General features: G+C 40.6%; 1 protein-coding gene across 4 annotated transcripts in view; it reads left to right on the top strand.

Moving 5' to 3' along the window:
- MBD2 (methyl-CpG binding domain protein 2) overlaps window positions 1-15,047 on the top strand; it is a 56,419-nt gene that overhangs the window by 35,035 nt on the left and 6,337 nt on the right. For all 4 annotated transcript variants that reach the window (XM_006018856.3, XM_006018855.1, XM_025198164.1 and 1 more), the window contains 2 exons: window positions 3,143-3,233; window positions 4,046-4,223. In XM_006018856.3, the coding sequence (XP_006018918.1) occupies window positions 3,143-3,233; window positions 4,046-4,223 (269 nt within the window). The remainder of the gene's footprint in view (window positions 1-3,142; window positions 3,234-4,045; window positions 4,224-15,047) is intronic.

Raw genomic sequence — 15,047 nt, 5'->3', positions numbered from 1 at the left:
AGGTAAAGGCACAGCATGATCCACTGGCTAGAAAGTGGAAGTAGGTAAATTCAGGCTAGAAAGAGAGTGTAAAATTTTAAGCAGGCCTCAGAACAATTCATCCAGAATTCCCATTGATTCTCCACCAGTAACATTTAAACAAAGATGAGATGTTGTTTTTGGTGCTGTTGTGGACCGGCAGAATCTTTTGACTGTACAGCTGTTGGATTTACAGCAGGACTTTTGTCCAGGGAATTCTGATGACTTCTGCTTATGCAGAGTAGTAGACTAGTTCCTTTCTGGACTTTGAATCTGAATCTCAAAGTGCTTGTTTCTGTAAAATCCCTCAGAACCCTGCAGTGATAGAGGCTGTATAAATACTTGGTTGTCTTTATCTTAAAGAGAGGTGCTGCATGCATTTGAAGAATCAAGTTAGCTGACACTATGGTGTCCATACATTTGGTGTCAGTATCAGTACAAACAGTGTTCAGCATTGTTAGCTAGCTGTGATTCACTCCTTAGTCCTTTTATTCAAATGTAAAAATTTATGATCTGCTGTCCCAGCTCCATCGTCAGGTGCATCACAGAGGAGGGAAAAGCAACATTAGAAGAATCCTGCCAAGCTCTGATGCCTCATTGCCGGAGTACAGAGATGCTCTTATTTCGTTCCTTCACATATTGTGGTTCCTCAAATTCCCTCCTGGAACACTTTTTTTTTTTTTTTTTTCCCCCCCTGCATACCTATATCTTCTGGGAGGGGTATGGATAATTGGGGGAGGCATCTAGGAATACTAGATAACAACTGTAGCAGTTGGGACTTGGCGATTGTGTTTGCTGATAGTCTAGCCTGGCTAAGGGTTGGGTGCTTTTTTGTATTTATCTGTGACATTTTGAAAAAGCACACAACAGAGATTATAATCCAGATCCATAATCTGTGTGGGAGTTGACAGGACCTACATTTAGCCAGAGCAGAGGTGCTCAACCCCCAGCCCACAGGCCAGTTTTGGCCTGTGGTGCTGTCATCCAGCTTGGGCTTCTTGTAGGTCTGGAAATTTGGTGGTGGGAAAGCAGTTTCACCACTCCTACCAAATTTCTGGACCTGTAAGTAGCTCTAGGCCCTGTGTCCTGGATTGGGCACCTGGTGTGCAGTGCCAGGCAGGAGTAGCACCAGGCCCCTGCCTCCAATCCCAACACACAAGGACAGGGAGGGTATGAAGAGCCAGGAAGGGGTGGTGCCATGCTCCCGGGCCCAATCTGGCTATGGAGGGACAGGAGGGCCTGTCGGCCACAAGGCTCAATCCTAATGCTTGGGGCAGAGAAGGGGGTAGTACCAGGACCCAGGGTCTGATGCATGGGGTTTGATTCAACCCATCCCTGCAACAATTATCTGTCCCATGGCTCCAAAAGCTAGAGGACCCTTAAGAAATAGCTGGGTGGGGGAGATGAGGTGCCTTTTATTTATTTATTTTTTAAGGAGGTGCTTTTTTTTCCCCCTTCAGAAATGTGGTTTTTTGCTTTTGTTTTTGTTTTTTTTATCATACTAGTCTGGTGCGGGATTTTATTCCTGTTTTACTGGTCTGATAAATCTCGGTATACTCCAGGTTAGGGAGCTGTTACTTCTGCTTGATTTTTGAGCCTAGTTTTCTTCAGTGTTCTAGAATTTTAAAGGGAATTATTAGTTCATAGAGAAGAACTATTGCACTTTGAATACAATGCTTTTGTGATGCAAAAACTAGCAAAAGATGCTAACAAAAATACAAAGGGGCTAAATGTATGGGGATTAAATCAAAAGATGTGGGGGAAATAATCATTTTCAGATGCCATCAAGGTAATATACATAAGGTAACCAACTTCAGAAAAAAGTAGGACAAGAATCCTTGGTCTAACTAGAGTCAGAAAATACTAAGCTGGCAATAAAAGTTGACAATTTGGTGAGAGTTCACAGGAGGCATTTGAGATTTCCTTGGAAGCCCTACTACTAGCATAAGCAAACGATTAGTGACAGGTGCCAAAGAAGCTATGGAATAACCGGTATCTGAAACCAGATTGGAAAAAGCATCACTGGTGCAGTCCTACAGAAAGCACAAGTAATGGGTCACACTGGATGGCTCAAGTAATCTTACTGATGATTTCAGGAAATGATCTTAATACTGTTAAGATAATTTTTCTCATCCAATTAAGAGACCCACTGGCGTTTTGATTAATCAGTCTCTATAGATAGATGTATATTGGAGAATAATTTACCGAACTAGGTGAGAAATACGTATACATAATGGAAAAGGTGTCCTTTTTCCTGTGTGGAGTGGGGAAGGGAGTGCACTAAATGCTTAAAGACAACTGACTTCTGCTAGCAGTTTTCTCCTCATTGGATAGTGTTCTCCATCAGTGGGGGAAAAAAGGATTTTCTTTTAATGAGCATTATGTAGCTGTCTGTTTCAATGAGGCTCATTTCCTCTGAAAGCATCAGGACGGTGAATTAGTACTTGCTTGATTCCATATAATCCTTACCTCTGTGTCCTGTATCAGTGACTTTGACTAGTAACATGGCATTTAGTTAAGTGGTTAAGAATTTTCTAATAGAACTGTCAAAATGCTGACTTTTGTCAGTGTTTTGGTAGAAATGTTTTGGTTTTCATGCCAAAAAACAGGCAGGACTCCTATCGGCTTGTGCATAGCAAGGGAACGCTAGTAGGGTTGGACTGGTATTGCATTAAGAACTTGGTGGCCCCCCAAAAGCGCTACAGTTATTAAAAATAAAAGTAGCAAAAGAAAATTTGTACACCTTGGTGAGACTCCTTATACTACTAATCTGTTTTTTGCATGACAAACAGGCAGGTTCTAGGCGCTAAATTGTGTGGGGGAACGGGGCAGGGGATAGTTTAGGAAAGTGGACAAAAGATTTTATCTTTATTAGGATCAAACTTTGGTTATTTCTATTTCTATGGAGGTTAGGGACAAAACTCCAACCAAGGGGTGGGTGGAATAATCAATGAAAGTATAATAAAGCCCCATTCTTTAAAAATACTGATGTCACTGATTAATCTTACTTTAAATGATGTCAAGTGTTTATTGACTGAACCAAATGCTAATATGAATATGGTTGTTTTTGTTTTTCCACACCTGGTGTGTTTTTCTATGCTAATGAGCATTCTCTATCTTTCAGCTCTTCTGGGAGAAGAGGCTACAAGGCTTAAGTGCATCTGATGTAAGTGAACAAATTATAAAATCCATGGAGCTACCTAAAGGCCTTCAAGGTATTGTATGCATTTATAGCAGTTACATCATGTCTAACATATGCAATGTGTGAAAGAATGCTCATGTCACCTTTTCAGCTACTGTGATCTCACTTTAATTTACTTTATTAACCCTTAGATCTTGATGTGCTTGCTGGCAGAACACCTCCAACTGCTTAAACATGTTTTTCTTCTCTTATCGAGTTGTTTAACATAAAATGTGCTCCAGGATTGCACACTTACTGACACAAGTATAATTGATCTAAAACTCAATACATACTAGTTCACAGTTAGTAATTCTTTATTCTAGCACACTGGAGATTTTTATAGGAATTTGGAGGAGTTGTAAAAGACTCTGCTGTTACTTGCCAACATTGACTTTGCTCCTTGTAGCATTAAAGCAAAAGTTATTGAGATGCTAATGTAGGTTATTATGAAAAGCTACAGAGAAATTATATTTATTAGAGCCCAAGTGATGTATTAATAAGGATACTTAAACGTAATAGTTAGAGATGGACCCTAAATCATTAGTTCAATGATCTTAATAGAGGAAATTCTAGCTTTTTGTAGGTAGAAGTTAGTCTCTCTCTTTATTTACTTTTAAATTGAAATTGAACTTCATTAATGTTAAATGATTTGTTAAAATCAACTGTAAAATATAGCTGATCTTATTGCCATTAAATATGAGCATACCTTTCTAAGAACAAATACATTTGTCTACTATCAGTAGACATAACTGTCTTGCAAACAGTAAAAATTCTGCCATTTAAAGCTTATCCATACCCTAGTAAGCTCTATGTTAAAATTTAACCATGTATTTATTTGTGTTTTAGGAGTTGGCCCAGGTAACAATGACGACACCCTTTTGTCTGCTGTTGCCAGTGCTTTGCACACTAGTTCTGCACCTATCACAGGGCAGCTCTCTGCAGCTGTGGAAAAGAACCCAGCTGTTTGGCTTAATACATCTCAACCCCTCTGCAAAGCTTTCATAGTTACGGATGAGGATATTAGGTAAGGCACAAATCCTGAAAATCAATGATTGCATCTACTTTTGTTACTTTAATATTGAGCCACAAAAAAGGAGGAAGGAGTGGGAGGACATACCATCCTCTTCATGTTAACTAATTTTCTGGGATTCAAGCAGGGTGTAACAGAATCACACTTATGTGCCCAAGTCCACTTAGATGCCTAATAGGCGGAAGAAAATCAGCCAAAGAGTGTGTTTGCATATACTTTATATTGAACAAAGATTTTTGTTCATAGTTAACCAGAAAAAAGCCCACACCACATCGATCCACTTTTATGGAATAATATTTGTTGGGTGTGAGAGATGTAGTGTGCAAGGAGTTGGCACGACTTCTTCCTAGTGGTTAGTGCAAGCATGAAAATGACAGCTGTAAGTCAAGGAAATGAATGGAGAGAAAGTGTTAGTCATAACTGGTCAGCTCCTAGTAACTATGCAGACCTTATATAAGTTGTCTATATCTAATAAAATGGATTACAACTTTTGAGCTACATGAAACTCTTCATTAGAGTAACTGTCGCTTATCACCAGTACTGTTTTATATTATTATGGTAGCAAATTGTTTCTTGTTTGTTTTTAACAAGCCCTAAGGATTACATATGCTTACCATTAGGTAGGCTACTGTCAAGAAACAAGTACTCTGTCACTGGATATGGTGACTACTTTTTTACCTTACACAATGCATGGGCAAGAACCTAAGAATTAACTCTCTTTTCCTGGTTCTTTCTCCAAAGTTTTAAATATCCATTGTCAGTTCTCTAAAACCTGCTATTACAAACACTGTCTGTTTCTTTTTAGATTTTTTTTATCCAAATATCGGTCACCCTCCAGCGCACAAAGTCATGTCAGGCAGACTCCATAGGTTTGGAAATTTGGCAGCAGGGGATTGGTGGCAACATTTAAACTGTTCTCAGAGCCACAGCAATTAAGGCCCCACTGCTACATTTCTGCAGACCCCTGCAGGCCAGGTAACATGGCCCTGTGCGGGGTCCCTCTACAGCTGGATCTGGGCACATGGGAGCAGGCTGGAGTGTAGCTGCTGCTGGGCCCCTCATCCAGCCCATGGAGTTATTGGAAGGCTGGGCACCATGAGTCTACCTTTATCAAAGCTTCCCTGGGATAGTCTTTGATATTCTGGTGTCTCAGGTTATGTTTATTGTATTTGTATTACAATTTACAGAACTAAAGCTCTGTCTGTACTTTAGTTAGCCTCTTCACTGACAGCCCTCTCGTCATGTTGCCCAGACACATTGTGTTCATCTGTAAAACTCTACTTCATAATTGCCCTCCACTAAAAAAAGGAGGTAAGGAGCCAGCCTTATGGCTCATTCTACTCAGAAATCAGCTTCTCATTTCCATGGTAAACTGGAAACTCATAACATAGCTGTGAAAAAGCTAGGAGATACCTGTAGATTTGCTGGTTGTAGCCATGTTGGTCTAAGGACATAGGCAGACCAGGTTCATTGAGTAGATGTGATATCTTTAATTAGACCAACTAAATAGTTGGTAAAATTGTTATTTGCATGCTTTGGGGCAAAAACACCCTTCTTCAGACATAGGGAGAGTTGTGTCATGGGCACCTAGGAAGTACCTGTGAAATTTTTCCCTTTATAGAATTTTGTCTTCTCAGAAAGGCAAGAATATTAAAGTCCATTGTTGACCTGCAGCTCGACTCTCCTGCACATTCGGGTGTATCACCCTTCTAAGTTTCTTTTTTCTGATGGGATCTCCAAAAGTGTCTGGCTTTCAATGGTATTTTAGCTCCAAAGTCTCTAAGCCCTCTGAAAATTCCACCTTCTGCATTTAGAAACTGTTCCTCTTGACTTCACAAGGCCCATTTCAAAAGCACAGTTAGTTTGTCGTCATCTTTTTAACAGGCAATTGTAACTCTTAAATTTTTCATCAACTGTAACCCAAATCTTACAATACCTGTCCTGAATAACGAGGGGGTAAAAACCACCCTATTCAAATTTGCCGATGACACTAAGATGTGGGGAGAAGTGGGTACGCTAGAAGGGAGGAATAGGCTGCAATTGGACCTAGACAGGTTACAGGGGTGGGCAGATGAGAACAGGATGGGTTTCAACACTGACAAGTGCAAGGTGCTGCACCTGAGGAGGAAGAACGAGCAGCATACCTACAAGCTGGGGAACTCCCTTCTTGTCAGTGCAGAGGCAGAAAAGGATCTTGGAGTCATTATTGATGCCAAAATGAATATGGGCCGACAGTGCGGGGATGCGGTCAGGAAGGCCAACCATACCTTGTCACGCATCCACAGATGCATCTCGAGCAGGTCCAAGGAGGTGATCCTCCCTCTCTCTGACGCTGGTCAGGCCGCAGTTGGAGTACTGCGTCCAGTTCTGGGCGCCGCACTTCAGGAGGGATGTGGACAGCATGGAGAGGGTTCAGAGGAGGGCCACTCGCATGATCGGGGTCAGCAGGGCAGGCCCTATGAAGAGAGGCTACGGGACCTGAACCTGTTCAGCCTTCACAAGAGAAGGCTGAGGAGGAATCTAGTGGCCTGTTACAAACTAGTCAGGGGGGACCAGCAGGCATTGGGAGAGTCCCTGTTCCCCCGAGCACTACCAGGAGTGACAAGAAATAACTGTCACAAGCTGGCAGAGGGTAGATTCAGACTAGACATCAGGAGCCGCTACTTCACTGTCAGGGCGGCTAGGACCTGGAACCAGCTTCCAAGAGAAGTGGTGCTGGCTCCTACCCTGGGGGTCTTTAAGAGGAGGCTAGATGAACACCTTGCTGGGGTCGTTTGACCCCAGTGCTCTTTCCTGCCACGGCAGGCGGTTGGACTCGATGATCTGTCAAGGTCCCTTCCCACCCTACCAGCTGTGAAACTGAAGTTTGTCAAACTATTTCGTGTCATTCCATCAACTAATGAGTAAGAAGTGAGACTTCTATATTTGAGGATGCCTAGTTGCATTGATCTATGAGCAGTGATCCCAAAAGAGTAATTTTAGGGTGTCTTCTAATTATTGGCCTTTGGATCATTTTCTTTCTTTTTTAATGAAAGAAATAATTATTCCTGAACAATTTTTTTTATTAATAGCAACTTGTCTTACTGGATGTGTATCAAAGAGACTCCTTTCTAGTTACAGGATGTACATGCCTTGGATTTAGCCTGTGGGAGTTGTCTTCAGTACTTGTACCAGACAATACACAACTACTTGGAGTAGGCCTGCCATGCAGACCTATAAGAACATTGTTGCCATTTCATAGTAGCCCCTTGTAACTCTGGCTTCAGATAGTGATTGACAAAAAATTAGATTGTTGCATAGAAATAATTATCGTTGCAGTGAAGAATGTACTGGTATACATGGTTATGAGAACATGTTTGTTTTTGAACTGTAACGTTGATCCTAACTGAAAAGACACTAATTTTGTGGGACACCTCATTGCACTTGCTACAGCTAAATACTATTACTAAAGCTGCATTTTGCTGACAAAACAAATAATGCGATGTTGGTTCATAAACAAGGAAGTTAATCAGTGGAGCCTTACTGGCCTTTGAAGTATAAAAAAAAAAATGAAGAGGTCATAGGGGAAGCTTAAACAGCGATCTAGATTTTGATTTTGAACATATAGCTGGAACTGTATTTTTGTTTAAAACAGTTAATTCAGTATGTGCAGGGAGAACACAGTGTCCTTCAGGAAAAAAAAACAAACTAGGTCTAAATATAAACTTGCATGGAAAATTAAAGAAGTGTTTCTTGTTTTGACTATATAAAGCGTGCCTGGCATCTGAAATGGTTGGGTTTGGATTGCCATATTTAAGAATGACAGGCTTTCCTGATGGAGCTTTTTCAGTTAAAATCAGGCAACTCCAAACAGCAACTTGTTAGAGTTTTGAAGGTTTTATTCCTTGATGTTGCACGGGCACACGTAATATAGCAGCTTCTTTCACAAAGTAACTTACCTTTTTCTATACCGCTACTGTATAGTTAAGCAAATTACTTAACTATACAGTTATCAGGGTCTCTGTTTGGTGGATATTTTTACTTAAATTACTCAATCTGATTCTAGTTATCATGCCTTGCCTCTGAAAACATTAAGGTAATGTTCACTTTGCTGAAATCAGTGGAGGAAATCCTATTGACTTTGACAGGGGCAAGATTTTGTTCACATGATCTAGGACCTGAACTTTAAGATTAAAGTGGAAAAAGGTATTTAAACCACAAGCTGCCTTGCGTTTCATTTTCAAAAAGAAAAATGAAGCCGTATTGGAAACAAAATCTAGAATCTTCACAATGAAAAGTCACTTAAACATCTTCATCATCCAGCATTGTAAGTGTCCTAAGGTGAATATATTTTAATTAAATGGAAGAATGAAAAACCCTCATTCCCTTTTTTTTTTTCCAACCATAAAAAGGTATCCCTGCAAAGACTTAAACTTTCTATGTGATATTTTTTATAACAACCAGCAGAGGGCACTTTTGAGCTGCTGCTCTGTTTTTCTATCGAGGCAGCATGCTGACTTCTAAAGAAATCTTACAAACTTTGGTAATTTTAAACTGTAGAAGGGAAAAAAAAAACATGTTATTTTCCTACTGAAAAGCAACTATTGATTCACTCATGTAGTAAAATCTTTCAAATTGACTGTTGCTGCTGTAAATTAGCATACAAAATTAAGTTAAACACTTTTAAAGAAATGGAATTTGCTTTAGGCCTCAAGCTTCTAATTTAATTTTTAACAAGGTATTTATCCTTGAATATAGAGCAGAATTGCTTTGTCGGTGTTAAGTATTTGTTCTTAACAGTGAAATTCATGTGCTAGCTACAGTATAGGACTTGTACAACTACTGTATTTAACTGAATACAAGACGACTGAATGTAAGATGATGCCTCAATAATTAGATTCTGCATGTGGACTATTTATAAATGTATTAATTTTTCATGCATGAAATCTAATTATTGGAGGATCAACATAAATTCTACTGCAGGTGGGGGAAAAATTATGAGTGGGGCAGTAATGGGGCTGGCAGTGGAGGACAAGACAGTAAAGGAAGCAGTAGGGGGTAGAATGTGGTAGGGCAGGCGACGGAGCTAATGGGGTAGAGGGGCAGGCAGAGAGAAAGGCGGGCAGCTTTCCCTGTGCTACCTGCCCCCCCTCACTTACCCTCCATTGTGTGCATATATCATTATTTTAAAAATATATAATATAGGAAGGAGTCCTTCAGCAGAGAAAACATTTTGAGTAACCTTATGGCATGAGTTTTTTTAGTTAACTTTCTCATAAGAAATTAACCATTAACTAGGAATAAATGACAGCATGGAGAGTTAGGGTGGAGTGTGGGGACACATGCTCCAGGATGCAGCACTGGGCACTTTAATTAGCAAGCCACACTAATTAAAAGCAGCCACGTGTCACCTGTATCAGTGTCCCCACACATCCCCATGCTGAAAAAATGTCAGCATGGTGTTTCGAGCTAAAGGTCATTGAATGTGTTTTATTTCAAAGTGCTCCACTGCCATTTTTTCAGTGTGGGAACATATGGGGACACACACACGTGACGTGGAAGGTTGCTGGGGTGTGTCATTTCTGTGCTTGTTGGAGCAGGCTCCCCACATGTCTGTAGGCACCCTGGGGTTTGCTGAAGTGGGGTAAGAGAAATGGTTGAGCTTCTTTTAGAAATGTGAAAAGTGAACTAGGTCATAGTTCTTAAGTGGAGTAGAGACTGGCTGACTCAGTGCAGGTAATTTTTAAGCCATGATCAGTTGAGTAGCACTGGTCAGAGGCACTAATTATGTCCGGTTTCTTTGAAATGAAAGGGAAGGATAGTGTTCTAGCAGTAAGGGAAATATTTTGACTTCATAAGTCTGAATCAGCTTGCAGTGCAGGATGAATTTTTGTAACAGTATTACAGAAAATATTATACACTTAAGTGCAGGTGTCAAGTAGATGTTCCCTAGTGAATTACACCAGGATGACTTGCTTAAGTGAATTCCATGTGGCTTTCCCTCTTCGGTTTTCTGAAATCTCAAGGAGAATTGTTCTAGGGGTAGCACAGAATGTTTAATAACTCCTTTATTGGTTTTTGTTAAGAGTGCAGAGCTTCTGAAGAATGAAATCTGGAAAACATCTTCCAAGTTAATTTCCCATTTCCTTTCCCATGCACCCTTTTTTGCTTGCAAATGTGTGATAAGGAGTAAAAATGTCCCTTTCCTATCCATCTTACTCTCCTACCTCAGATCAGTTATAGTTCAGTGATGCTTTGGCCAGCTGTGCAGTTGTTTCCAAAGTGTAAAAGACAATCCCTTGGGGACATGAGTAGAACCTGTGCAGTTCATGGTTTCCTGATGTATCAGGAGCCTTATTCCCAGTTCTTTGCTCATTATTCTTCTAATGCAGACGACCTGAGATGGCATTATGCTATTTAGTAAAATTAAAATATCCTATTGCATGAAATGTCACTTTTTAGGGCTGAGCTCCTCCAGGCCCAGAAAATAATGTGATTTAAGGATAATTTTAATCAAATATCATTGCGGCTTCTTCCTGAAAGTAGGGAATCGAGCATCCTTTTTCTTTCGCAAAATGTATTAGTCATGATATAAAGGGAAACTACATGAGAGAGAAATGTTAGCAGTTTTACTTTTCCCAGTTTGGTCAAAGCTAGAGTAGTAATTTTGCAGTAACTCTGGGTTACCAAGAACTATCATGAATTTGAGAAAGGGGACTAGCAATCAACCAGACAAGAACCATGTATGAATAGTTTGAAGCCTGCTTCTCTATAGTTTTTAGAAGGCAGGTTAAATGGCCAGAAAACCCCTGGATACTTCAAATGCAGGCCCTAGTTTGAGGTAAAGGAAAATTTTGTTCCTTTCTAGAAGCATTTTTCTTGAATATCTTGGGCATGTTAATCCCAACCAGGGAGTCCATGACATTTCAACTGTGTTTATTGTGTTCCTACTGGCTTCTTTAAAACATACTGCAGCCCCCATCCAGCTTTATTTTCATTACAGTGGAAGTACTGTTGCAATGAGTTTTAAAACATCAGATTTGTTGCTTTTAACTATTTTTCCTGTTCGGTACTTCGCTATTCAGGTTCTGATGATGGCCATAGAGCTTCAAAATAGTTTACACTATGGCATTAGGGTTTGAAGGATATCATTGTCCTTTGAAAGCTGTCAGTGAGACGGAGGGAAGAAAGAAGTTTAGGATCAAAAGACAGACAGCACTGTCCTTGATTATACATCAGCATTTATACTGAATTCTGCTGTTCTCCTGCTACCTCTGGAAGAGGGACCCTTCACCAAATTACTTTTTGGGAAATGCTGAGTATTCCAGTAGCCATGATCAGGGGTTGCAGCTCCTGAGTTAAGTAGCCTCAGTGGCAGAGAAGAGCCAGGGTCTGGAAGTCAGAGGCTTGCCCCTTGTGAAGCCATGCCAGGGCTGGCTGGCTTCATGGGGTTGGCTGTTTTCTGAAGAGTCTTGGGGCAAGCTTTCCCTGAAAGGGGCTGATCTGTGACATGAAATATTTAATCTGCACCTTAACAAATGTGTATCAGTTTCTACTGTGGACCAGGTTTTGTGACTTAGGTTTAATCTTAACAGAACCAATTTCTTTTTTTTTTTTCCCTCTCACAGCAACATGTCACTTCTGTGGCAAGATTTCAGGGTTTTTTTCCCCATAGGAAAGCAGGTTTCTTGGAACTAAATTACTTTTGAAATTGAATTAATTAATTTGTGGTCTCTTAATTGAAATGCCAATTGGGAACTAAAATTGGTTTGTATCTGTTCAGAACTGTCCCTAGAAACATGAAATTTTGCTCCCATAAAAATTTGTAAAATTCAGGTTTTCCTACTAGCCCTTATATGCCATACTGTAAAGCTGGGACACCCAGCATACTCGGTAAAAACATTTTCTGGTATTCCAGACCTTCTCTCTCCACCTTTTTAAAATGGAATGTCCACCTCTCAATTGCAGCATCAAGCACAATCCTGAATGCTGCCAGGAATAAACACCGTCTTACATCAGGGTCCCCTGTACCAGTGCCTTCTTGGGGATAACAGAAGTGGGGAAGCAGAAGTTATTACAAACATTTCCCACACATTAGGACCATTTTCCTTCTTGAATCAGGAGTTGGAGTTTAATTTTTTTATAAAATATCTTAATTCAAATTCTTTATAGTCTCAAGTGGGCACAAAGTGAATTCACTGGTTTAGGTTCCTCTAACACAGTAGATAATGGGCATTGTTCTGTCTCCTCCTGAGCTTTATCTTGTTCTCGTGCAAGACAAATTTCTAATAAATTTTTTTCCCCCCTTTTTCAATAGTTTTAGTTCAGAAGGAGTTTAGATTCAAGGGCATGCACCATTTCACCTCTGAAGTATTATCTAATATACTGTCATCTTTAATATCCCAATTGAACAACTTGGCTTTTAAAGTGTTCCTGTTACACACTGTTCATTTGCTTGGATAGTCTTTTCATTTTCACACTGATGCTCCTGCTGCCAGGTGAGGCTAGTCCTTTGTCATGCTTAGTCTAGATGGTAGTCTAATAAAGATTCACAGTAAGAACCTACATTTTTGGGGGTCATATTAATATTCTCTGCCAGTCTCTCAACTCTGCCCTTCCTGAATGCTCTTTTAATACTTGCCTTGTGCTCCTTTTAATAGAGTTGCTGTGCTGTTTGAGGCAAAGACTGTCATGGTTACAACTCCATTTAATGAAACTTCTCTCTGCCTGTCACCTAATTTTTAAAGTGCATTTATACACTAGCAGTGAATCCAGGGGAGAAAAACAATTAGAGTTCCAAATAAATGTGGTCTGTTCACTACAACCGTATCAAACTTCCTTTGCTTACCAGTCAAAAGATCTCTACTAATGATCAGCTGTGTATCTAGATGGGACCTGTAAGTTAGATAGTATAGTCTTCAGCAGCATTACAGTTTGAAAGTGGTTAACAATTCTGGTGATAAGCAAGGACTAGATCTAGCCCATGCTGGCACATCTCTTGCTCCCAATAATGCTGTAAAACCAGCACAGATGATGTATCTTTTTCATTCATATCAGCAAACAACATAAATATCTAAACCTGTGGCTAAGACTAAGGTGTCATGTTTACAGTATATTACAAGCTTAATTTCAGAAGTGTCAAGTACTCTCAGCTTCAGTTAGTCAATTAATTAATCTTTCTTTTATGTTGTACTAGAAAACTTGATATTTTGCAGGATTAGCTTCCAGGTTCCTAACCTCGTATGGAAGATAAGTTTGTAAAGTAGGTGTGGGTATATAGAGCCATAGCAAACAGCTGCATGGGACTAATGTGCTGCAGCTGAGTGGAGAAGCAGCACCCTTTGAAATAAAAGCTACAGAAGACAGCTGAGCAGATCAGTCTTGATTTTTGCAACCCATTGGGACCTAAGCAGGTTGCAAAACCCTGGATATGAATGAGCTGGATTCTACCATACTCCCAGATCTTCACTGACCTAAATAAGAGCAGAGTTAGACTGAGCAAGAACTGAAGTTTTCAGGTCCTCTGAATACTGCACTCTAGCTATAACTTAAAGCCTACCTAGCAAGGTGTTTCCACATGAGTAGCTTTGATAGTTTAACCCCTCCAGTCACATTTCTTCATAAATGACCAGCCTTCTCTACCTCCCAGAAGACAGCAAGCTCATTCTCTAGAGTCCCTGCGCAAAAGATCAAAGTCCATAGGCGCTAAAGTCTTTGCAAACTCGTGTGCCAGTAGAAGCTGCCTAATAATATCCTTTAAATGGATAGTTTAAGCGCTGGTAACAGATTTGATGGTTCCCTTTTCCCTTTCAAGTAGACTCTTCTTTTAGAAATCTCTTATCACCAGCCATTACACACCCATTTCAGTATTTCTTGAGTATCTTGACCTGTATTTTATAGACGTAGTTCATATTAGCCATGGGACAGAACACTCAGCACTACAGCATATAGGGCAGTCTGGAGAAGCTTCTGTAATTTAGGCAGTCTTTCAGGGCTGAGAGCTTCCCAAGTCCCAGACATGCCTTAATCTGGAGGGTATAGTGGTTGCTTTAAAGAAATCTTGGCACCAAAGCAAAACTAACAAGTTTTGTGGCCAGAGCAAAACTCTGCCAGGTAGGTAGGGGAAGGCAGAGGCTTCCTGGGAGGCTGCAATTCTGGTTCCCCCACCTCTGTCAGTCCCCAGGGCTGGTGCCCTGGTCACCCACTGTGTGTTACACTATTGCTTTGTGCTATCAACCCCCTGGACTGCAAAGTCCCTGGCTTAGCTCAGTGTTTTGTTTATATATTTGCAAACTACAATACACGTGTCTGTTCTTTTTCATAAATGCAACTGAAAGAGCTCCATTTCTGTCTTCTGTAACTTTGGACTTGACACTCTTCCCAAATTATATGGAGTTGTTTCAGTTACAGGAACATTATTGAGATGTATATTAAATCTTTCCTGCTTGTTTTTCCTAACACTTCAGTGTTCAGTTTTAATAAGCTAAAATGTAAAGTCACTGTAATAGTTCTGTTAGGGCCTTGTTACATGTTACTGTGAGCTGCCCAAATGTTGATGGTTGTTAGTGCTAGCTTGAGTTTGGAGCAGCCACATGTTCAGATCAGCAGGGCCCTGGAGGACTGAAAAGTAAGAATCCCTGTCTGCTTCTCACCTTTGGGAGGGCCCCCCTCCCTCCCCACTCCCTACCTTCCTTTATTCCTGGCTGCCCATGCTGTCTGTCCCAGGGGAGCAGGCAGGGAGGGGTTAACCCACCTGCCTAGCTACCAGGATGCTGCTCCTCTTTGGGCTGATCCTGGCCCAGAGAGCAGCAGTGTGGGGCCAGGCAGGCAGGGGCACCC

This window comes from Alligator sinensis, unplaced genomic scaffold, assembly GCF_000455745.1.
Source record: "Alligator sinensis unplaced genomic scaffold, ASM45574v1 scaffold701_1, whole genome shotgun sequence".
In the NCBI taxonomy this organism is placed as follows: Eukaryota; Metazoa; Chordata; order Crocodylia; family Alligatoridae; genus Alligator; species Alligator sinensis.
The sequence above is the reverse complement of the archived record's forward strand: the minus strand, read 5'-3'. Positions and strand labels throughout refer to the sequence as shown.